At 37.6% G+C, this 25178-nt stretch overlaps 1 protein-coding gene across 1 annotated transcript; it reads left to right on the top strand.

The window, feature by feature from the left end:
• The first annotated feature begins 823 nt into the window (after positions 1-823).
• Positions 824-25080, top strand: LOC111485372 (calpain-type cysteine protease DEK1-like). Its single transcript, XM_023132228.1, has 32 exons — positions 824-1247; positions 1356-1531; positions 2169-2419; positions 6015-6197; positions 6296-6431; positions 7822-7952; positions 8037-8151; positions 8237-9269; positions 9393-9503; positions 12754-12812; positions 13215-13377; positions 15135-15408; positions 15534-15684; positions 15822-15933; positions 16018-16183; positions 16313-16383; positions 16495-16586; positions 16705-16867; positions 16996-17067; positions 18917-19294; positions 19501-19616; positions 19701-19998; positions 20326-20645; positions 20857-21208; positions 21301-21621; positions 21700-21804; positions 21983-22111; positions 22649-23029; positions 23105-23242; positions 23437-23673; positions 23750-24197; positions 24641-25080. The coding sequence occupies exons 2-31, from the start codon at positions 1407-1409 to the stop codon at positions 24053-24055; spliced, it is 6489 nt and encodes a 2162-aa protein (XP_022987996.1). The 5' UTR covers positions 824-1247; positions 1356-1406; the 3' UTR covers positions 24056-24197; positions 24641-25080.
• Positions 25081-25178: the final 98 nt, after the last annotated feature.

Raw genomic sequence — 25178 nt, 5'->3', positions numbered from 1 at the left:
AAAGTTTTCCATTTTTATTATCCATTGGACAAAAGTACATGTCCCGACTAGTATTTATTACTATATAAGAGCAAGAAAATTTAAACATATGACTTGTTAATCGATGATACATGCCCTAACTGGTTGAGTTGTACTAAAGTTATAATGTTATTGTGCATCATCGTATCAGTAGCTAAACATTCTAACCACGACCATGATAATAAAAAAATAAAAGAAAGTTGTAAACTTGTATCGATTAGAAGACCTCGTTGACTCACGTTAGGTTGGTTTGTAAAATTTTCAAATGGATTCAAAACCTACCAACAATTTTTTTAAGAGCTAAAAGGAGACATGTTTAGGACCAATTTGCTGAAAAAAAAAAGTAAAATAAAAAAAAAACAATTAAAAAAGGGACATTTTTTTATTCCTTACCTAATTCCAAACATTACAATATTTAAGGGAATTCTTATGTCCAAATAATTCAAATAATTACTTAAATTTTTTCTAATTTTTTATAAAAATTTTATTATATTTTTTCCCCATTTCAACTAAATTATTGACAATCTTATCCCTCTTTTGTCTTTTATTTTAATGAAGAAATTCTCTCAATCAGATAATGGCTCACCTATTCACACTCTCTCTTATGCGCGTGAAGGACACTATCCAATAAAAACTCGCCACGTAGAATATAAGGAGTTAGAGCGTGTACACGCGTGGTATCTGCGTGTGGGAATAAACTCAATATGGATATCTTTTTATTGATTTATTTATTTTTTTATTAGGCATCGCCAAACTATTTTAATCCTTTTGTGTGTGTTTTATTATTAAAAAGAAAAATTAATTTCTCTCTCTAAACTCTCTCTCTAGAAAACCTTTTCCCCTTTTTTCACTCCACACTGTTCAAACACCCAGAGAGAACCAGTAGGGTTTTGTTGAAGTTTTGATCTTCTTCTTCACTTTTTTGTTTTTGTTTGGTATTCAAATCCTTGAAATCACAGAGATAAAACCAAATCCACAAATCAACAAACCCTAAATTTGCTCAAATCTTCCCCATTTCTCTTTTTTTTGACATTGATTTTTCTCACTCTTCACCTGTCCCTCTCTCTCTCTCTCTCTCTCTCTCTCTCTCTCTCTCTCTCTCTCTCTCTCTCTCCTAACCCAATTTTTTTCTTCCCCAAACCCTAAATGCCATGTTTGAGCGCTACCCATTTTAGCTGAATTTCATAATCATGCTGTTTCTGTCTCATCAATCAGCTGCAGTGGAAGAGGTAGCAATTTTCCATTTCATTGCTCACATGGCAACTTCTCTAGCTCTGGGTTTTATTGTTAATTGCTTTCTCTCTTCGTTTTTTGTTTTTTGTTTTGTTAATTTATAGTGGAATCAGTACTGGGTTTGATGCATGTGGAGTAGCTAGTAGGAGGACGCCATGAAAGGGGACGAGCATAAGGTGGTGTTGGCGTGTGTGATATCAGGGTCGCTCTTCTCAGTGCTGGGCTCCGCCTCGTTTTTCATACTATGGGCTGTGAACTGGCGCCCGTGGCGGATTTATAGGTAAATTTTTGCTTAGTCTCTTCTATTTTGAATTTTCCTTGGATAGCACAAGAAATTTATGTAGTGCCTTATTAGTTTAGTGGTTCCAGGTTGTGATCAAGAATGTTGTGGTTAGGTAGTGGATGCTATCGTGGGATATTGGTATTGGTTAATGCTTTATACTTCCTTCATCGTATCACTGTTCAATGTACGGGTCTATTACCTGAATCTTGGGTTTTCATGGGGTGGAACGGTTTATAGTTGGGCCAGGAGTCTGGATCAAAGATTTCTGTATGCTCTTACATAGGTTACGATTGAATTATGCTTCTTATAACATGAAAGTACTAAATGTTAAAACATTGAGGTGAATTCTCTGGGTTTTTGGCATTTGAATCAAATATTTTCCCCATTTTGAAATGTCTGTTGAACTTGTGATATCCATTTTTCTCAACCTGGTTTTTATCGTGTTATGCATGCATGTGTCTGATGGAAACCGTTATGCTTATGTCTTTATGGTGTTGATGAATGAATTTTTTTTGTCTTGTGTGCATAATATCTTTCTCAGGTTTCTCATTTAAAATGAGAGAAGAATGTACATTATATGCATATATATTTATATATTTCAATTAATTTTAATGCAAGCACAATTATTTTTCAGCTGGATCTTTGCCAGAAAGTGGCCAAATATCTTGCAAGGACCTCAGTTGGATTTGCTTTGTGGCCTTCTCTCTTTATCTGCATGGATATTAGTTATTTCTCCAATCGCGGTGCTTATCATATGGGGGTGCTGGTTGATTGTAATATTGGATCGAGACATAATTGGGCTTGCTGTTGTGATGGCTGGCACCGCTCTTCTACTGGCATTTTATTCAATTATGCTATGGTGGAGAACACAATGGCAAAGCTCAAGTATGTATCTCTGACTGGTCCAATTTTGAATAGATTATTACTACTCATCTTTCTATCTGGTGAATAAAGTTATGGTATATTCCTATCTTTTTAAACGATATTTGATATTCTTTAAGTGTTAGTGGTTAGATTTTTGGGTTCATCTAGGGAGAAGAGAGAGATGTTTACGAGGAGCAAGTAGTCCGGTTGTTGGTTGTTTAGATTGCTACTAATTTATTCTAGCCTCGTCACATCTGTTTAGGTCTAGAAGCCTTTTGAAAACCTTACTGTTTTTTTGTTTCTTAGAATTTCGATAACAAAGTGCAGACAGGGTCTAAGTAAGTTGATGATCTCTGTATGTGTATGCATATGCATGTTTGGATGACTTTAGAGTTTGATGTGTCTAAAGATTTTTCCTCTAATGTCCGATGAAGTTGCCTAGTTGACAACTCAATTGTCCTCTATGTAGATGTAAATAGTAGTATGCTTAAGTGGGTGTGGGCATACACCGTCAATCTAGCAACAGAAAGACCAAGGCATGAACAGCAAGGTATAAGAGCCACATGAACTTATCTAGCAACGATTTCCATCATTTCACCTTGAAGACGAGTTGAAAGTTGGGTATGAAGGGATTGATCGAGTTAGAAAGTTAGGTAGGCATGTTGTTTAGCTATCTTGTGGGCTATGTGGATTGAGAGACTTCAGAATTTTTAGAGGGAGGGAATGGTCTTGGAGGCATGGGAGGGGATGAGGTTTAGTTCCTTGTTATGGGCGTTTGTTTATTGAACTTCTGGGTAGTAAGTAAATATAGCAGATGATGTATGTATGTAAAGGTATATAAAAAAGTAACTTTGTTCTCACCGTATATAGTGATCAAACTTCTCAAGAAATAAACAAAATGGATTATTTTTGTGGAAATTTGTCGTGAATACCACAAGTCAGGTGTTAAGACGATTCACTCTTCAAACCTACCGCCTTTGAAGATTCTCCCATTTATCATTGACTAGTTATTTGAATATGGTTCGCTTGCCATGACCATTATTTTGTAAGGCGAGATGAATTGATACGTCTCCCATCATGCTGTTCTATAGAGAGTCAAATTTGCACCAAAAAGACGTTAGGAATCTCCCCAAATGTGCATTGCAAAGTGACAACTCCATAATACATGATCTAAGTTTTCCTTTGTTGAGGCACCTATCTCTCATTTCTCTCTGCAATAGGTACTCATGAAGCCATTGGTATGCCGTACTACTTACCACCATTTTAGTGCTTCTTGCTCCTATTAGTCATCCTTTCAAAAGTGAGAAGAAGACCCTCTGGCTCCACATAAATAGTGGCATATCTTTTAAACTAGGCTTGAGAGGAACCAATGACCCTTCAAATTCTAGGAACTTGATCTTCATTTTTAGCTCTATATGGGTGCTAACGTTTACCATCCGTTGAAAATTACAGCTTGGACATTCTTTTGCCTGACTGGAAAGCTTTTTGTAATTCCCTTCGACACAATGTCCTCCCTTTTTGTATTATTTTGTTTCATTGGTGAAATATGTGTTTCCGCTAGGATACAAAAGGAATTTTAGCCTTTCTAAGCTTGATAAAAAAATGATAGTTGGAGAAAAAGGGTGTGAAGTCTAGTAGGTAAAGAAAGATTTAGCAAAGAAACAACATGAAGGGCTTAAGGGTGCATGTGTGTTTGTCTTGACCCTGAAAGGTCAGTATCATCTGTCAAAATTGCACTTTTGCGGCAACGGGACAACGACTGGGCGACATTTGTTCTAACACAACGAACAAGTTAGCCATCTGACATTCGAGTTTCACGGACAATATTGGTGTATGCTTGAGCCTCGGGTCATGAGAAATGTTTTAGAAAACATGAGCGAGGAAATACGGTGAAAACAATTTTAAAGAAAGCAATGTTATAGGCTAAAAATGAATAAGCAATAGCATCGACTTTGATAGCATATAATTTGTAGGAAAAATTGACAACTAATCACATCCCCTATAGTACATTTTGGGGTATTTTAGCGGGTGTAGACATAATTTTGGTGACCATTCATACACTCCTGTTTTAACACAACAAGAATAGTAAAGGTCTATCTAACATGAAAGCAAGTAAAGGGGTTTGGAAGGGCATGCAACTGTGGACAACACATTCTGGACAAACATGACTAGAACATCTGACATGCGACCACAAGCAACACGCCTTGGACAAGCATGACCATGACAATGGGCACCGTGGCATGCAAATCCAAAGTTTTCTTGATCAAACTAGCATGAAAATTATGGGAAGGATAATGGTGAGAATCATTAACTTAAGCAGAGTTAATATAGTTTAATGATCTTCGAGGAAGCAAATTGGTATCCCATTCTTGGAACAAAGATATATAGCTTTCTAAGGACCTTAAATATGCTTTTAGTTTTAGTAACAATTGTCATTGTAAGACCAAGCATCGGTTAAAAATGGTGTTGTTTTGTTGCTGGCATTAAACTGACCTGATTGACCAATGCATAAACGGAGTAAAATAGGGAGGGTGGGGGATAAACTTTTTGTGCACTATGTTTTTGCGTTTATACCACATTTGGAACAAAAGGTTGCATTTGTTGACATCTGTATTTCCTTTCCTTGATCCTTCTTTTTCACTTTCCTTTGATTTCTAAGTGGCCTTTGTTTGACAATGAAATGACAAATGTTTGGGTCTTTTTTATTTGCGGTAAGACGTCCGGGTTTTCCTAGAGAGAAGGGATGTTTGTATTTGGTGCCCTAACCCTTCTAGAGGGTTCTCGTGTGACCTCGTCTTCCATATATTGTCGGCCCTTTCTCCCTCTCCAATAGCATCTGCTTGCTCCTTTCAATGGTAGGTTAAAATTCCAAAGAAGGTTAAGGTGCAAGTTTTACTGGGCGAGTGAATACCATGGATCATATCTCAAGGTATTCTTCCTTTGTTTTGTTTATGGCATGATTCATTCTTTGTAGGAGGTTTGAGGAAGACCTTAATCATTTGTTGTGGGGTAACCAATTTGCTCAGTTTCTGTGGGATCGTAGGAGATTCTTGTTTGGTGTGTGTGGTGTTCAGGTTATTGATGGTAGCTCGATGTTGGAGGAGGTGTTTTTGAATCCCCCTTTGAAGAAAAGGGCAAAGTCTTGTGATAAACTAGTTTATTTGTTGTTTTATAGGGTATCTGATTGGAAGGAACAACATAATCTCTTAGAGAGGTTGAGAAATCAGGCGAGGAAGTTTGGTAGATGGTCAGGTTTAATGATCCCTTTGAGCTTTAGTTACTTGGTCTTTTTGTAATTATGACCTTGGTCTTGTTCTTATGGATTGGAGTCCCTTTCTGTAATTTGTTCCAGGCTCCTTTCACATAAGTTTTTTTTTTTCCTTTTATATGCTATTGTATTCTTTCAATATTCTTAATGAAAACTCAGTTTCTTACCCTAAAAGATATCTGTGATTAGGTTTGAAAGCAAATTATTGACTGAACTTGAAATATATATAAAAAATAATAGTAGAGCTGTGCAAACTGCAGTATTTTTCCTTGGACAGGGGCTGTTGCTTTGAATTTAGTTTTTTTGTACATTCATGTCGACATCAACATATGTTTTTTCCTTGGACAGGGGCTGTTGCTATTCTTCTTCTTTTGGCGGTTGCGCTTCTATGTTCATATGAACTTTGTGCTGTATATGTTACAGCCGGTTCTAGTGCATCTGAGCGTTATTCACCTTCTGGTTTCTTTTTTGGCATATCAGCAATTGCCTTAGCGATCAACATGCTCTTCATCTGTCGAATGGTCTTTAATGGTAGTTACCACCAAACAATTTCTTCTAGTTTTGCATTATTTTTTTGGACAGGTATCTATGTTCTGCATTCTGTTTTATATATTTTTCTCTTGGTTCAGGAAATGGATTAGATGTGGATGAATATGTGCGGAGGGCATACAAGTTTGCATATTCTGATTGCATAGAAGTGGGTCCGTTGGCTTCTTTACCTGAACCACCTGATCCTAATGAATTGTATCCTCGTCAATCTAGTAGGCAAGCTCTCAAAGCTCTCGCATATTGTTCTTTCATCTTTGTTACATCCGTTAATTACTAAATCTTATAATTTTGTGGCCAGTGCCTACAATTCTCACTAATTTTTTTTGGTGATCCTATGTAGTAATATTGTGGGTGTATTTTTAGGTCTCTTTCTTTTTCTGTTTTCTATTTTCCTTCTGGATGCTTGTTCCTCAAATCTTTTATATTTTTATATCACATAAAGGTCACTTTTATCCATTCTTGTTATCTTGTTTCTTCTAGTAATATGTGGCCCTTCTTTTCATCTGCTCAGGATGAACTTGAGTAAACCACAAGGAGAAAACTCCCCCAACTGAGCGTGACCTGTGATATGGATAGTTTATGCTGTAGTCAATTAACTTCTATTAACTGTGTTTTAAATTTGGATTCGCTAGTTTGTGATATTATATCCTAATCTTGAAATTTTAGCTGTCCAGTGAGCATTTCTAATATTGTTATTGATTGAAAACAGGGTGGGTAGACTTTCATCAGAAACAAACAAGTATTAGGAAGGTTTGAGAGAACCATGTGGTACAATAGTGTCTTTCTCCTCAGGTTATTAAGGCCTTATAGTTGTCTAATGCTAAGTTTATTTGGATTTTCTCAAACTCTGGTTTCCAAAAGTTAAATCACAAATTGTCTGAGACTGCTGCCAAGAGGCAAGTTCAGACATTTAAGTGGCCATGACCCTCATTTGTATACTTCTTATTGGCAACCTTACTTTAAACTCTGGTAATCAATTTGGCCATGTTAATACTCAAGCGGAAAGCATATTTGAACAGGTTGATTATGTTATGAGGATTAGCATGGTTTATTTCATCCATCAATAAAAAATGTTCCACCAACTAGATCTCAACTTCTTTAGACAACATTCCTACCAAACACAATTTGCTACAGAGAGAAAAGGGGAAAGATGTTGACAAGGTTCTCTCGAGGTGAGATTCCTCTTGGGTTCCCGTTGAGAATGTTGGTGCAAATTGAATGAGGAACACAAGGAGACCATTTTCTCCTAGTAATGCCAACGTCAGTTAAGTGCGTCCAAAAAATGCCAAGCTAGTTTTGCATAGGCATTTTTTATATCTATTTTGGAAAGGAGGCCTTGCTCTCTCATCTTTCTCTGCTCATGTACAACTTTATTAGTCACTCTTGGATGATGATTTGTCTTCCAACAATAAGACCTGATTGGGAAGAAGAGTTAATGTACGCTAGAACTCTTTCCAATCAACCATTCATCTGTGGGTTGTTTAGAATTTACATATCTTTATGTATAAAAGTAGAAATATGTATTTTTGAAGAATTTTGTTTGTCATTATTATTGTCAGCTGATGGTATGATTGTTCATTTTTGGGTTGGGTCTTCCATTTTTCAGGGCTTCACATCTTGGGCTTCTTTATGTTGGTTCGGTTGTAGTACTTGTTGGCTACTCTATTTTATATGGCCTTACGGCTAAGGAGGCACGCTGGCTTGGTGCCACTACTTCTGCTGCTGTTATCATTCTTGGTATGTTCTAGCTGCTTTTTTACTTAACCTTATTTACTCTTTTATTTTATGTTGTTTTAATTCTTTTGGGTACTTGTTTTGCAGATTGGAATATAGGGGCATGCTTGTACGGGTTCCAGCTGTTAAAAAGTGGTGTTTTAGCACTTTTTGTGGCTGGCATGTCTCGTGTTTTTCTCATTTGTTTTGGAGTTAATTACTGGTTTGTTTCTACCAATTTCATTTGGTTATCTTATAACTAAACCTGATAATTGTTATCACGGTTCTTATTTTTCCTTTTGCATCAGGTATTTGGGACATTGTATTAGTTATGCAGTTGTAGCTTCTGTGCTATTGGGTGCTGCTGTCATGCGTCATCTCTCAGCAACAGATCCATTTGCTGCTAGGAGAGATGCCTTGCAAAGCACTGTGATTCGCTTGAGAGAAGGGTTTCGCAGGAAAGAACCAAATAGTTCATCAAGCTCATCAGATGGTTGTGGTTCAAGTATGAAACGTAGTAGTAGTGTTGAGGCAGGTCACCTTGGTAATGGTACTGAATCCACTAGCAAGAGTGGGCCAGCAGCACAATGTACAGTTGATGCTAATAATTGGAATGGTGTCCTATGTCGAACTGGTAGTTCACAAGAGGGGATTAACAGTGACAAAAGCATGGATAGTGGACGTCCAAGTTCGGCTTTGCGGAGTAGTTCTTGTCGTTCTATCATTCAAGAGCCTGATGCAGCAATGTCTTTCACGGATAAAAATTTTGATCATCATAGTTCCTTGGTGGTTTGTTCTAGTAGTGGGCCTGAAAGCCAAGGCTGTGAATCTAGCACGTCAACTTCTGCAAACCAACAAATGTTGGATTTGAACTTGGCTTTGGCATTGCAGGAAAGGTTGAGTGACCCAAGGATTACATCCATTTTGAAGAGAAGCTCTAGACAAGGGGAACGTGAATTGACTAGTTTATTGCAGAATAAAGGACTGGATCCTAATTTTGCAATGATGTTGAAGGAGAAGAGCTTGGACCCAACTATCCTTGCATTACTTCAAAGGAGTAGTTTGGATGCGGACAGAGAACATCAGGATAATACTGATATTACCATCATTGATTCAAATAGTGTGGACAACATGCTCCCTAATCAAATTTCTCTGTCTGAAGAACTGAGACTTCATGGGCTTGAAAAGTGGCTTCAGTTCTCTAGGCTTGTACTGCACAATGTAGCCGGGACCCCAGAACGGGCATGGGTGATCTTTAGTTTAGTATTCATAATTGAAACAACTATTGTGGCCATTTTCCGTCCAAAAACTATTGACATTATAAATGCAAAACACCAACAGGTGAATAGAACTTTTATTTACACATGGAGTACAATGTCATTATTGGATTTTGATTTTACAAATTTGTGGCATGTCAAGGCATCCTTTGTGTTTCTTCAAGCTAACTTTTTCTTGTGCTTTCAGTTTGAATTTGGCTTTGCTGTCCTACTACTATCTCCTGTGATCTGTTCAATTATGGCTTTCCTCCAGTCACTGCTAGCAGAAGAAATGTCAATGACCTCAAAACCTCGGAAGGTATGCATTCCCTTTGTGAGATTAAATATTTACAGATAAGGAAGTTGTTTCGATTTACGTCAATGAAAAAGTTGTTTTGGTAAGTCCATTGGTTTTTAATAGCTTCTAGCATTTCTTTTCTTATCAGTGGAACCATTTCTTTTTGAGGTTGCATCCAGAGCCTTATTTTCTGCTGTGGATATTTAATAAACTTGAAGTTTACTTCGATCTAGTAAATCTAAATCTACAAAATCTAAGAAAGTTGGAAGCACATTGGTTAAAAACAGGCTTTTATCAGGGTTCTTCTCTGGCAATGTATAGGTTCTGGCTTCAGAGATTTATCTAGGTATTGTATCTCTGCTACTGATGCATAGTGCCCAGAGCCAGAGATGTCCACCTTCTTTATTTGTGTTTTTAAACTCTCCCTCCCCCAATTCTGTTTTCTGTTTTTCTGTATAGAATCTGTAATAAAATGAGAGAATTTATATGTTCTACGGGTTTATCCATACTTTTTAGATAATGCTTCAAAGTAAGGTAGCAAATAATGGCACATTTGTTCTTATGTGCACTTATCCTGTAACTTTTGGACTACTGTGGCGTTATCACTTCTTTACAGATGATGCAACTAAACAAGAGAGCAAACCTATGTGAAATTTGTCTGTTATGCGAACATCGAAAATTAGCCTAGAAATCTGAGGTGAATCTAGGCCAAGTAAGAAGTGATGTAGTCTGGCATTCACAGTTACGGGATTGGAGTTATATGGCTTTGGCTTAGATGGGTGAACATCATTATTTTGTCAGCACAATGAAGGGTGAATAGTGAAATACTTTGTCCAAATCTTTTCTGGCCATAATTGTAAAATTTTTCAAATAAAATGTTAAGATTGGGCTCTGATATTTAGCCTCTTGGGGTGCAGTCCAGGCCTTCGTTTCTATTTTTGATAAGAAACTTAGCTTTCATTATCAAGGAGAAAATACATAAGGAGGGGGGATGAGATATTCCCACACACCAACGGGTTACATAAAAGATGCCAAATTTGTGTAAATATGAGGTCTATAATTACAACAAAATTTGTGTAGCATTTCTTTTATACCGTAGTCTCTAAAGGTGGGTAAAGACACCATTGGACCATTGGATTTATACCATAGAATTTCTTTTAAACAGAGGGCCATAAATAAGTTGAAGAACATTTGAAAATTTGTTGGGCCGACACCACTGCAAATTGTACAAAGTTGCAAACAAGCTTGAGAAAAAAGAGGTGCATAAAAAATTCATCACTGCTTTTACAAAGAACGTACCAATTGGGGGAAAAGACAGAATTTCGAAGAATTCTTTGGATCCTACAGCAATATTCAGCCTCCCAAAAGAGAATATCCACAAGAGATCCTTGATCTTTCAAGGACACGATGTTTTCCATATAGGATCAGATTTTGGTTTGTCCAAAGCTGTTTGATGCACAAAGAGCTTGGGAGAAGAGGATTTAACCGCCAAAGAAGCTCTATCATTTTCCAGCATTGACACTTTCAAATCATCCCTTTATACGGTTTAAAAGCATGATGCTCATTCAAGAGAGCTGCCCATTCTTCAAACTCTACGTCAGTAACATTCCTTCTGAACTTTAGTATGATATACCAATGTGGGTTGCAGTCCAGCTGATTGGGGACTTGAAAAGTTGGGTATGTCAATGTGGAGGTCTTAGTTTTTGAGGGACTCCTTCGTTGCTTAGGGTAGGAGGGATTCTCGTTTTCAGTCCCCTTCTCCTCCCTAAGGCTTCTCTTCTAGTTCTTTTTTCTTCTGAGGATGGCCTTTCTTCCCCAACATCTCTTCATTTTCTTCACTTGGAAAGATTAGGGTCCTAGGAAGGTCATGTTCTTTGTCTCATAGGTCCTGCATCTTATACTGCGTGCAAAGACAATCTTCCTTCTTTTTGCAGCTGTAGTAGCGTGTCAAAAAAATCCCTTGGTGTTATGAAACTCTTAGGATTTAATCTAACAACCTTGTTGGAGAACAAGACCTTTAGATCTAAATTATCAAATAATCACAAAAACGATAAGAATCAACCTAAGGGAAAGTTTTGGAATAGATTACCTTGATGGTCAAGATCCAGAGTAAAGAAAACTCGTTTGATGAATACCACTTGAATGACTCTAACATGCAAGTTCTAAACCCAAGAATTTTTAAAGTAAAAAACTTAGCTATCAACAAAGTTGAAATAGAAACTCTATTCTTTTCAATTCTAAAATGTGATGTCTACCATGAAAGAAATGAAGACTTTATATAGCCTTTGACAACTTTAACTTATGTGAGTTAAATACACACATAACCTCCATATTAAAATGGCTAGTTAATGAGAAGTACACCCATAACTTCCATATGATGGAATATGGTAACCTATGTGGGTTACAATATAACCTTAACTCCCATATTAAAACTAGCTTAAATGACAACCAAATATTGAAATAACAATTAAAATAATGCAATAAAAGAAATGTGCTATCTAGGACATACTTGGACTAAGTTCCATGAATTCAACTATGAGTTTATTAAATGCAAATCAAAATGCATTTAATGTGTCCCTTTCTTGAAGCTCACATGTAGGGAGGACACTAACATCTTTTAGAATTTCCTTTGACGAGCTCACCATAGCTTGAATACAAGTAACTAAATCTCGTTACAAGTTCTTGGACTCGTCCTTGTAATTAAACGTTGAGGTATGGAAATTCCTTGGTTGTGGTTCATATCACTTGGGTTGTAGTTTCTAGATTTTGGACGCTTTTAGAGTTCAGTTGGCTTGGAGCAGGGATTGTAGGGCTGGGATGGAAGAGGTTTTGGTGTCTTGTTGTGTCCCCTTTCTCATTTTTCTGGTAGATGTGCGTTGTTGCCAATCTTTGGGGCTTTGGCTTGAGAGGAATGGAAGGCGTTTAAGAGGCCCTTCAAGATTCAAAGTAGAGTTATGGGAGGTTGTTAGCTTCAATACCCGACTTTGGACCTTGTTTAGAAAGGCTTTTTTCAACTATCAGCTAGGTCTTGTACTTTTAAATTGGAGTCCTTTCTTATAGTATTTTGGACTTTTTTTTATCGGGCGATTTTTTTTGTTTGCCCTTTCACATTCTTTATTTATTTATTTTTTAATGAAAGCGGGGTTTCTGATAAAAAAGAATCTTTTATGCTATTTTTCATGTATTAGTTCTGTGCTTTGATTCACATGCATCAAGTTTCTGATGATATTATTTATTTTGGTCTATGCCTCATTATGATCTTTTTCTGCAGTATGGCTTCATTGCTTGGCTGCTCAGCACTTCTGTGGGGCTTTTACTTTCTTTCTTGAGGTTTGTACATATCATCTACCACCAATTATTTATTTTTTTGTCTTTTGGGTAAATCTCTGAGCTGTAGTGGCATGGAAAAGTTGGAAACTGGACATTTTTTTTAAAGCTCATACTTTTCTGTTTCATTGAGGTCCATTCTTCTAAGATTTGAATTCTTTCTTTTGAGAGTTCTATAGTTCCTCTGTTTATTGTTATTTCGTCTGCACAGTTTCCATTGTCTTATCAGTTTCTATGCAATTTCTTCTTTCTCTTTTTGTTTTTTCTACTGGGAGCCTTCTTTCTTCTTCCGTTACTATGCCATGGTCTAGCAGTAGTATTTGATTTCTTCCCCTGTTTTTTAGTTTTATTTTGATCCATTGATTTTTCCCCCTGGTGAATGATTGTTAACGGTCTGTTTTGCAGCAAGTCATCGGTTCTTTTAGGGATGTCCTTAACAGTTCCTCTCATGGTAGCTTGTCTTTCTCTTGCCATTCCTATATGGATCCGAAATGGGTACCAGTTTTGGATTCCCCGAGTACAATGCATGAGTTCTTCAGGAAACCAACGAACTATTGGAACAAGGAAGGTTTGTATTTCTGCTTTTTAATTCTAAACCTTCACAAAATTACTTCTTATAAAATGATTTTGTTTGTTTCTAATTTCTAGTCTTTACTCTTGTGATCCTACTGTTCTGGGTGGGACATGTTATTCTTACCATGTTGCAAATCCTTCTCAATTTTTCCGATAGAAGTAGGTTCTTCTATCAAAGCAAAGAAATCAGGAAAATAAAGCAACACACTACGGGCATGAGACATCGCAGAAAGATTCAGGAAAAAGGGAAGCATGGATTTCATAGCTACTGTTTTGTTTAACTACTTGGAAGGTGTATTTTAAATTTTCAAGGAGGGTGTAATGTTGGGTGTTATGGAATACTTAGCAGGCTTGCATAGCCAGTTGATAGGTTCCTGATTATTAGAAAATATCACTCAAATCTTAGTACATTACAATATCGAAGGAAAATTGCAATGGGAATAGGGTATAGAGAGAGCTAATCACCAAAATTCTGCCTATCTCTTAAACTTCCAACTCCTTTTATTTATAATCAGCCTTTCTAACTAACTTTTCAAGTAATTACTAGCACACCACTATTATAACCTTAATTACAATCATATCACTACTAAAATTCCTAATTTACTCCCTAGTGTTTAATCATAATTAACTTGAAGAATTAATTTTGACAAGTTTGAGTCTTCACCAATCTCACCTTTTTTACTCAATTATCAAATATTTATTGGCTTATTGATGCCAAGTCAATTCTTCAATGTTTTGAGATTCCTTTGATTCTTTTTCTTTTTNGATTATAAATTTAACATTCAACGATGAAAAATAAAAAGTAGAAAACAAAATATGATAAGATTTTCTGTTATTGAAATTTATACTCAACTCTTTTCAATTTTTTTATGGTCGTTTTTTCCTTTCTTAAAAAAAAATATTTGAATTAAATTTTTTTAAAAAACTACATTTCTTAATTTTAAAAACTTTACTTGATATTTTAAATTATTGATAACAATACGCAAAAAAAAAAAAAAAAAAAAAAAGGTTTTGGGTACTGTTTCGACTTGTCTCCCTTTGTGTTGAAACAAATCAGCTGTGTTTGTGCCCATTTGGTGGTTTTAAGGTCAGCTTGGTGAATGATGGTTTGGAAACTTTTAATGAACCATTGATTACTATGTTTTCCTGCCTGGCCATTGGGATTCTTTCATCTAGGCGCTTGGGTTGGGTTTCTTCATACTAGTTATCTTTTGTATATTGTCTTTACGTCAAGCATGAAAATTTTGGTCCTTCTAATTATTTTATTGCAAATTAAGTATTGAGAAAAATGAAAGAATACATAGGACATGCATCGCAACAAAAGGTGCTAAACTAGGACTTGAGATCACTATACAAAAAAGACCCCAATTCAAATGAAATAATGTCTAATGGCTAAAGAGGAACATTAACATATCAAGGGATGAACCTCTTCCCAACCTCTAAAAATCCTGCCATTCCTTTTAAGCCAAATGCCCTATAGAATATTTAAAAAGCTAGCTACTGAAGGCCCAAGCCCTTAAGATTAAGGTGGATGCAGAAAAACCGTCTCTATCATAGAACAATATTCTTTGTTCTAAGCCAAACAAAGGTGGAACAGCTCCAAAAAGCAATTCCAGATTGATCTGTTTGTTAAGTTATTTCTCGTTTACAGTATCTCTGTTTCTATTATTTATTTATTTCTTTTCATATTTTTAAATTCTTCTATCACTGTTCAATGTTGCATCTAATTTCACTATCCTGATGATTTCACAGGGTATTGTTCTTGTGATTTGCATGTTACTGTTTTCTGGATCTGTAATAGCTCTTGGTGCGATTGTGTCTGCCAAGCCTCTTAATGATTTGCGCTACAAAGGGTGGACTGGTGATGACAAAAGCTTCTCATCACCTTATGCCACATCTGTGTACCTTGGCTGGGCTATGGCGGCTACAATTTCTTTAGTTGTCACTGGTGTGCTGCCGATAGTTTCATGGTTCTCGACGTACCGTTTTTCCTTCTCTTCTGCAGTTTGTGTTGCCATATTCACAGGTAACATCTTCATGTTTTCTTTAGTGTTGGCTTTTTGAATAAAAGGTTCTTGGATCTAGTGGTTTATATTTTGTTTGTAGGACTGCCTAAAGTTGGTTTTAATAGTCTTTTTTCCATTTTTGTAGTGGTTCTTGTCATGTTTTGTGGTGCATCGTATTTGGAGGTTGTGAAATCAAGAGATGACGAGGTTCCTACAAATGGAGATTTTCTTGCTGCTTTGCTTCCGCTAGTGTGCATCCCTGCTTTGCTCTCTCTCTGTTCTGGTCTATATAAATGGTGAGAGCCTATTCCTTGTACAATCAGAAGGGATATGATTACCCAGTTGAACTTTGCAGCTAGATACATTACTTGCCAACTTTAGTTTAACATTTAGGAGGGAGATCGTTGTTACCTTTTGAGCATGTTTTTTTCAGGAAAGATGATGGTTGGAGGCTTTCTCAAGGTGTTTATGCATTTCTTTTTATTGGGCTCCTCCTGCTACTTGGTGCGATATCGGCTGTTATAGTTGTAATTAAACCCTGGACGGTATGAGAAGACTAGGAATATGTCTGTTTTTGTTTACTTCAACCATCTGCACTTTGCTTATAGCACCTTATTTCCAATAAACAGATTGGGGCAGCATTTCTTCTGGTGCTTCTTATGATTGTACTAGCAATTGGCTCTGTCCACCATTGGGCTTCAAACAACTTTTATTTGACGAGGACCCAAATGTTTCTTGTTTGTTTTCTTGCTTTTCTTTTGGCTTTGGCGGCATTCCTTGTTGGATGGTTTGAAGGTGAGATAAGGAATTGTTGATCTTATTTGTTGTGCTCGTATTTGTTTCTCTTCCCTTTTGTAAAGTTATGAGTTCGGTTACAGGATAAAAATTTCCTACCCTAACAATGCTTTCTTTTTCATCCCTCAGGCAAACCATTTGTGGGAGCTTCTGTAGGGTATTTCTTATTCTTATTTCTTCTGGCTGGAAGAGCATTAACTGTGGGTTATACTTGACCTCCTTTAGCATGTTCTGCTATTCATATTTGATTTTTTCAGTATTTAACCAGTTGAATACTCTTGTAATCACATTGTTCTATTTGGTCCTTGCAGGTTCTACTCTCACCACCGATTGTAGTCTACTCTCCTAGAGTTCTTCCTGTATATGTCTATGATGCTCACGCAGATAGTGGGAAGAATGTCAGGTTTGTTTAGCTCTCTAATTTTTGATTCTTTGACAAAAGCCTGTTGCTTTTTTCATGATATTGTATATGGGGCTTTATTAAAAAAATTATCTGATATTTGCTAATTTATTCTTCATAGTGCTGCGTTTCTTGTGCTTTATGGGATAGCATTGGCAACTGAAGGCTGGGGTGTTGTTGCAAGTTTGCTTATTTATCCACCATTTGCTGGAGCCGCTGTATCAGCAATTACTCTTGTTGTATCCTTTGGTTTTGCTGTCTCTCGTCCTTGTTTAACTCTCAAGGTATATGAATAATTGCGTTGAATACTGCAATGTGTGAATTATCCATCGTTAAAGCCTCTGGAAGACAATTAGCTCTTTAATTTGTACAGACTATTTAATACATTATCAATGCCATCAAATTTATGTAGATGATGCAAGATGCGGTTCACTTTCTCAGCAAGGAAACTGTTATACAAGCAATTTCTCGGTCTGCCACCAAGGTGTGTTTGACTACAGTACATTCTTATAAAATTACCTTTTTCAATATTTAAATACTTATTGGAAGCAGAACAGGGTCTGATAAAGATCTGACATGGTGGGTAAATACAGTCCCAGACTAATCCGAAAATTCTACTAATCTGAAAATTCTAAGCACCTCCAGTAGATGGTGCTAAGAAAAAGAGTAGGAGACTAACAGGTGGTTTAGAAGATGTATTTTGAATGTTATTTTGGGGCGTGAACGAATGATTGGTGTTATCTTTGTCGCGTTCTAATTATACCATTAGTGTGGCAATCATGGAGTCTATTAAATAAAAAAGTAATAAAAGTTGTTGATTTTCTGAAAAGTGCGTACATGAATGTTCAAGTGGAGGAGGGGGATAGAGAGGAGTGATGGATTCTCAACACTTTTGCTTTGAAGTGTATTGAAAAGAAGAATTTTTGGGCAGAACTTGGTCTTGTGGGTAATGCCAAGGGTCTTGGTGCTTGAGTCAATTTAATTTGGTGCTTCCTCGGAAGGAAGGTTTAATGGAAAAAGGGCAAGGAGCATGAAGAAGTCTATTTTAACTCATTATTAGAAACAAGGCTTGAATAATGTAAAATCCATGTGGTCAATAATTGTGGGACAATCCTAATTCCTATAGAGGTTTTATTGGGCATTTTTTTTTATGCAAAAGAAATGGCTAGACAAATTCAAGGATTCAAGAGCCTCCAGGAAGGTCTGGATCCTTTCAGACAATGTCCCCATTTCGCAAGAAACTGGATCTTGTAGACTGCCCTTGCCTGTTAAACTCTTGGCTAAGTCATGGTTTTGATTAGTGTGGCGGAAAGAAGAAAATGTAATTGTTGGGTTTCAAGTTGATGTAAGCTTCAAAGTTGTCAAGAATCAGAAAAAACTTTGAAGTAAAAATGCTGTTGGAGATGTTATTGCTACAAAGGAAGAGATTGAGAATAATAAGATCATCTATACCATATATGTCAAGGAGGAGGATTTCAAACTCTGGCGAGTCTAGGGAGAAAAAAATTGATGATGTTCTTGACGAAAAACTTCTAGATATTCCATGACAGGTAAGAGAGGGAAGCTGAAATTCAATTTATCTTTGTTGGATTCTAATAGAAAGGAGAAAAAAGACCTTTATCTTGAATTGATTAGGGCTTAAGCATTGTTGATGGGGAAGGACTAGAGGAAGAGTCCATCTGTTCTTGGGCAGTGTGTATTCTGGATGGAGGATTTGTTGAAGTTGCTGCCTTCAGATACAAGAAAAAGAGGTACCGGGGGCAATTTGAAATTTGACTGGTGCTAAAGCATTGGGATCTGGTAGATTCATAGGCCTCTTTTTAAAAGGTTCTGGAACATTTTAAAATCTGATTTTTTTGGAAATTTTCTATGATTGCTTTGAGGAACCCTTCTATGTTTGGAAGAAAATTTTGTTAGCCTATTATGTACAGAAAAGGGCGAAGTCTTGTATGCCTTGTCGTTGTGCATTAATATGGAATGCCTCTAAACCTCACATTTTAGTGGGAACTTGGGATTAGGGGAAGGCAGGGGTTGAGCTCCACCTTCCGTCTCACATACACTGCTGAACTAGATGCGCTTTCATCACCTTCTATGCAACTATAATTGAGGGTTCTTTACTGCAATTTGACCTTTTATGTAGATTAATTTTTTTTCTGATGCTCTATGTTATGATGTGTGGATCATATAATTACATTCATGCTCACAGTGCATGTTATACTGGGTGCCTTTCATTTATTTGCTATTGCAAATTTCATTTTTCTTAGTTCAGATCTATTTCTATTCTGAAATGCTGTGTCTGCATCTACTTGGACTAATTTCTGTTTACAATCCAGACTAGAAATGCTTTATCTGGAACATATTCAGCTCCACAGAGATCTGCAAGTTCTGCAGCTCTTTTAGTTGGCGATCCTACCATCATGCGTGATAGGGCAGGAAACTTTGTGCTTCCAAGAGCAGATGTTATGAAACTTAGAGATCGTTTGAGAAATGAGGAGTTAGTTGCCGGATCATTCTTCTGTAGACTGAGATATAGGAGGCCATTTTTTCATGAGTCAACTAATGATGTTGACCACAGAAGGCAAATGTGTGCTCATGCTCGTATTTTGGGTTTGGAAGAGGCAATTGACACCGAATGGGTATACATGTGGGACAAATTTGGTGGCTATTTACTGCTTTTGCTTGGTTTGACTGCCAAAGCGGAGCGAGTTCAAGTATGTCCCAAACTGTTGCATATTATTGATGAAATATATGTTCACTTCCATTAACCGGTACTTGGAAACTGACAGATAAATAATACTGATGTTTTTTTTTAATAATATTATGATCAGAAGCATTTTATTGATAAGTTTAAATTGTTTCAATTATATTGAGCACTTTTATACAAATTAACTTGATTTTGTTCCGTTTTTTTTTGTAGGATGAGGTTCGTTTGAGACTTTTTCTTGATAGCATAGGCTTTTCGGACCTGAGTGCTAAGAAAATAAAGAAGTGGATGCCTGAGGACCGTAGACGGTTTGAAATCATTCAGGAGAGGTATAACTTTGTTATTACTTTAGGAGTTATTGAAGATCTCTAATTTTCTGCATCTTTCTTAACGTTTTCTTGTTTAAATTGTAGTTATATAAGGGAAAAAGAAATGGAAGAAGAAATCTTAATGCAAAGACGTGAGGAGGAGGGAAGAGGTAAGGAAAGAAGAAAGGCATTACTGAAGAAAGAAGAACGTAAGTGGAAGGAAATTGAAGCTTCTCTTATGTCCTCTATTCCAAATGCTGGTGGTAGAGAAGCTGCTGCCATGGCTGCTGCGGTGCGTGCCGTTGGAGGCGATTCTGTTCTTGAGGATTCTTTTGCTCGAGAAAGAGTGTCAAGCATTGCTCGTAGGATTCGAGTATCCCAGTTAGCTCGCCGTGCACTTCAGGTTGAATACTTCACTCTTTCCAACAAAATAGGGAACATGACCTTTTTCTTGGGTTGGGCAGTCCAATACTACCATTCTATGCTTAAGCTATAATCCTGTACTTCAGTTCTTTTTTAGTCAAAACTCACATGCAATTTGTTTTTGCAATCAAAATTTTCTGAACAAGTGATTAAATAGTTATTTTAATGGCTACTTTCACATGGGGATGTGACCCTTCTGTGCACAGCTTGTTGATATGCCTCTATCTAGCCTAACAGGCTAAAGCTTCATGCTTCGCTTATTTCAATGCACCAGTGTAATTCCTTTGCTATTTTTGTACTTCTGCAGACAGGAATCCATGGTGCTGTCTGTGTCCTCGATGATGAGCCAATAGGATGTGGCAAGCACTGTGGTCAGATTGAGGCTAGTATATGTCAAACTCGAAAAATAAGTGTTTCAATTGCTGCATTGATTCAGCCAGAGTCCGGTCCTGTTTGCCTATTTGGTACCGAGTATCAGAAGAAGATTTGCTGGGAATTTCTGGTGGCTGGTTCCGAACAAGGCATTGAAGCTGGACAAGTTGGTCTAAGATTAATCACTAAAGGTGACAGACAATCGACTGTCACAAAGGAGTGGAGCATAAGTGCAACCAGCATTGCTGATGGAAGGTCTGTGTCTATTGTTTTGAGAACTAGACCAAGCAGCTTCTCCCTTTTTGCTTTTGCTATTGTCTTGTGAACCAGACTGAGCAGCCTCTCTCTCTTTCATTCTACTTGAGATTCTAAGTTTTATGCTTTCAACTGCCTTGTCTTGCGTGTTTTGGCGAATAGTCTTTTGGTACAGAAGAATCTATTTAGTAATTTTAACTTTTATTTGCAGGTGGCATATTGTAACTATGACCATTGATGTTGATTTGGGAGAAGCAACCTGCTATTTAGATGGTGGGTTTGATGGCTACCAGACTGGGTTGCCCTTAAACGTGGGCGATAACATTTGGGAGCAAGGGACAGAAATGTGGGTTGGTGTTAGACCCCCCACAGACATTGACATATTTGGGAGATCAGATAGTGAAGGAGCTGAGTCCAAGATGCACATTATGGATGTGTTTCTCTGGGGAAGGAGCTTAACAGAAGATGAAATTGCTTCTCTCCATGCAGCTATGAGCTCCACAGACTTTAATATGCTCGACTTCACAGAAGATAATTGGGAGTGGGCGGATTCACCGTCTAGAGTATGCTCTGTTTTCCCTATTAAGAAGATATGAGAGGTAATCTACCATAGCTGAACCTATTGACTAATGGATGCCTTATTCGTTTTACTCAGGTTGATGAGTGGGATAGTGACCCTGCGGACGTAGATCTGTACGATAGGGATGATGTGGATTGGGATGGACAGTATTCAAGCGGAAGAAAGAGAAGATTGGAGCGTGATGGGGTAGTACTTGATGTGGATTCTTTCACAAGGAAGTTTAGGAGACCTCGTACGGAAACATGCGAGGAAATCAACCAACGGATGCTTTCAGTGGAGTTGGCTGTTAAAGAAGCTCTCTCTGCAAGGGGAGAAATGCATTTTACCGATGAGGAGTTTCCTCCAAACGATGAGTCCTTGTATGTGGATCCAAAGAATCCACCTTCAAAACTACAGGTACGTTTTCCGACTGGCTATCTGATTTTAAGAGCTTATAATCAATGCCATATTTTCTTCATAATCGTTTTTTCTTAGGTTGTTTCTGAGTGGATGAGGCCTGTAGAGTTGTTAAAAGAGGGCAGAATAGATTCTCAGCCATGCTTATTTTCCGAGGCCGCCAATCCGTCTGATGTTTGTCAGGTTTGTTTCTGAGAAACTACTTAAATACTTGTCCATTTGGTTTGTCCTTGCAAAAGGAACGATCATGCTCATCTTTTGAATCCACCAATATTGAGCATTTAATCTCTTCATTTTCTTTGGTTCTGATCTTACTATAACCTTTTAACAAGATCCATGCCTATGTAATAAAATAAAACAGGGACGATTGGGTGATTGTTGGTTCCTAAGTGCTGTCGCTGTCTTAACCGAGGCTTCCAAAATTTCTGAAGTGATTATTACTCCACGGTATAACGAAGAAGGGATCTATACAGTTCGCTTCTGTATTCAGGTGATTTTTTTTATTATTATCATTTGGTGCTCATTCATGAGAGGTAACTTGGCTTCACTGAAATAATTTGCTACTGTAGTAAGCATAGCTTCACCATGGTTGGCCTTAAATTCTTCTATTGTTTCTAACTTATTCATGTTCCTAATCTTCGAATATCAGTTTGATACAAGACGAATAATCAATAAAATCTTCATGAGCCTGCATCAAGTGTGCAAAGAAAACATTGTCCATAAAACTTTACACAAAACTCATTTCTGTCTAACCACACCACGTAAAACTTGTGACTGAGTTTAGCCAAATTACTATTGTCCTGTCTTTGAACGAACGATAAAGGATGGCAGAGAGAAGAGATTTGTCTCAGTAGTCGAAGACAAAAGACCAACCAGAAGAGGGAAACATGTTTCTGAATTTAGTAACAGAGTATCAGTTAACTAGCAGATTCTAACTTGAACTAAATCCGTGTTGCTTATTTTTGTAATTTCGATGTATTGTGATTAATATTTCACTTATTGTGTTCATCATTCTCTCTTTATCTAGAGTGAGTGGGTTCCTGTGGTTGTTGATGATTGGATTCCATGTGAATCACCGGGGAAACCAGCATTTGCTACTAGTAGGAAAGGTAATGAGCTCTGGGTGTCCATGTTGGAGAAGGCATATGCTAAATTACATGGGTCTTACGAAGCGTTGGAGGGCGGTCTAGTTCAGGATGCTCTTGTGGATCTTACTGGAGGTGCCGGTGAGGAGATTGACATGAGGAGTGCCCAGGCTCAGATTGATTTAGCTAGTGGTCGGCTATGGTCTCAATTGTTGCGCTTTAAACAAGAAGGTTTTTTACTTGGGGCTGGCAGTCCATCAGGTTCAGATGTGCATATTTCCTCTAGCGGCATTGTGCAAGGACACGCCTATTCTTTGCTACAGGTAAGTTGTTTCTACCTGTGAATCAACTACTCGAATATCACGATCAAGAATGTCCAACGTTTACTGAATTTTCAGGTAAGAGAGGTCGATGGCCACAAGCTTATTCAAATTCGAAATCCATGGGCTAACGAAGTTGAGTGGAATGGCCCATGGGCTGATACTTCACCTGAATGGACTGATAGGATGAAGCACAAGCTAAAGCATATTCCACAGGTCTGTACTTACATATTGACTGCTGGTTGGACGTGCGATGAAAAATGGACGTTAAAATTTAAAATGTGTGGTCTCAACATGCTAATCATCTGAGACTTGAAATTGTAAACTAAAGCATGAGTAAAACGTGTGATCTCTGATTCTCTAGGTAATCATACCAGACTTGATTTATATGTTTTGTATGTGTTTTGCAGTCAAAAGATGGAATATTCTGGATGTCATGGCAAGATTTTCAGATACACTTTCGATCAATATATGTTTGTCGAATCTACCCTCCAGAGATGCGCTACTCCGTGCATGGCCAATGGAGAGGTTATAGTGCTGGTGGCTGTCAAGACTATGATACATGGCATCAAAATCCACAATTTCGATTGAGGGCTTCGGGGCCAGATGCATCATACCCTGTACATGTATTCATAACCTTAACCCAGGTATTCTCCTTTACTTGACTAACAAAATAACTTTTTCGTGGTGGATAAAATTGACTTAAGAATTTTACATTTGAAGGGGGTGAGCTTCTCGAGGACGGCTGCTGGTTTCAGGAACTATCAATCAAGTCATGATTCAATGATGTTCTACATTGGAATGAGAATCTTGAAAACACGTGGACGTCGAGCAGCTTACAACATTTACCTGCACGAATCCGTTGGGGGCACAGACTATGTCAATTCCCGTGAAATATCATGCGAGATGGTTCTGGAACCTGATCCGAAGGGCTACACAATTGTGCCTACAACGATACACCCAGGCGAAGAAGCACCATTTGTCCTGTCTGTCTTCACAAAAGCGTCGGTAACCTTGGATGTCTTATAGCATACATGATCGTCTCTTCAGCTGGTTTTATCACACGAGGTGAGATGCCTGCGCATCATCAACATTTCAAGTAGCTTGGGCTGGCGGTCTGTTTTCTGCTTCAAGGGTTTCATTGACCTATTTATCATGGCGTAATCACTTGGTAAACTTTCTTTCCTTAATTATATACTTTTCCCCTCTTGTCTGTATATGTCAGGAAGACTCTAATGTGATTTTTATGCTTCTTATAAAGTAGGCTTCAGAGAAAATGAGCTGTTAAGGTAGGTAAAAGGCTGCTGAGAGGGTGTCATGCGTGGGGCTAATGGGTTTTAAGGGTTTTTAGGCATTATAAATCGAGTATACTTTTACAAAACTGGTGTCATCCCACCACTACTATGGGGCACACACACACCATGTTACATGTTACCACGAAGAACGCGGTCATGGCAACAATGGTGCTTGCCATGGTCAGTGCACATAGTTAGGAACCTTTGCCCTAGGCTTGAAAAAACATGCCCCCCTGAATATGGTACATTTATTATTTCTTGCTGATGGCATAAGAACTCCCATAGGATGGTTGAAACTAAATTGAGTCTATTTTCTCAGGTTGCGATGTTTATCCTCAGCCTCTGAGGGGCAGCCCTTCTGGGGGTCAGCAATTTGGGGGATACGTCGCTCTCGTCGTCGCTAGAAGCATTAGACATAAGGTCCTGAATGAAGCCTGCTACGCCTTTTTACTGATTTTACATGGGAAGAAGATGCTAAATCAAGGGTGCATAATAGTAAGTATTCAAGCTTGTATATAGGTAGCTTTTGTATTGTAAAATTCTTTCATGATGATTTTTCCCCTTGGGAGGAGGAGGAGCGAAAGTAATGGGAAACAGAACTTAACAGAGCTAATCAGTTTGGGGCCTCCTATAGAGAAAGCAACGTAGCTGGGGTATTCTTATGCTTCGTGCTGCAGTTTTGGAAGCTTTAACGGTCGTAACATCGAGTTCAATTGTACAAAAATTATTTCTCTCAATATAATCTTTTATTTCATATTCGAGTCTCGAATCGTTATATTTCAGTTTGAACTTGATTATCGTTAACCCGTCTTTCACACTTGTTGCCTTCTTGCTTGGGCTCGTGCTCTCGTTACTCA

The sequence above is a fragment of the Cucurbita maxima genome, unplaced genomic scaffold, assembly GCF_002738345.1.
Source record: "Cucurbita maxima cultivar Rimu unplaced genomic scaffold, Cmax_1.0 Cma_Scf00010, whole genome shotgun sequence".
Lineage (NCBI taxonomy): Eukaryota > Viridiplantae > Streptophyta > Magnoliopsida > Cucurbitales > Cucurbitaceae > Cucurbita > Cucurbita maxima.
This window is presented reverse-complemented; position numbering and strand designations above follow the sequence as displayed.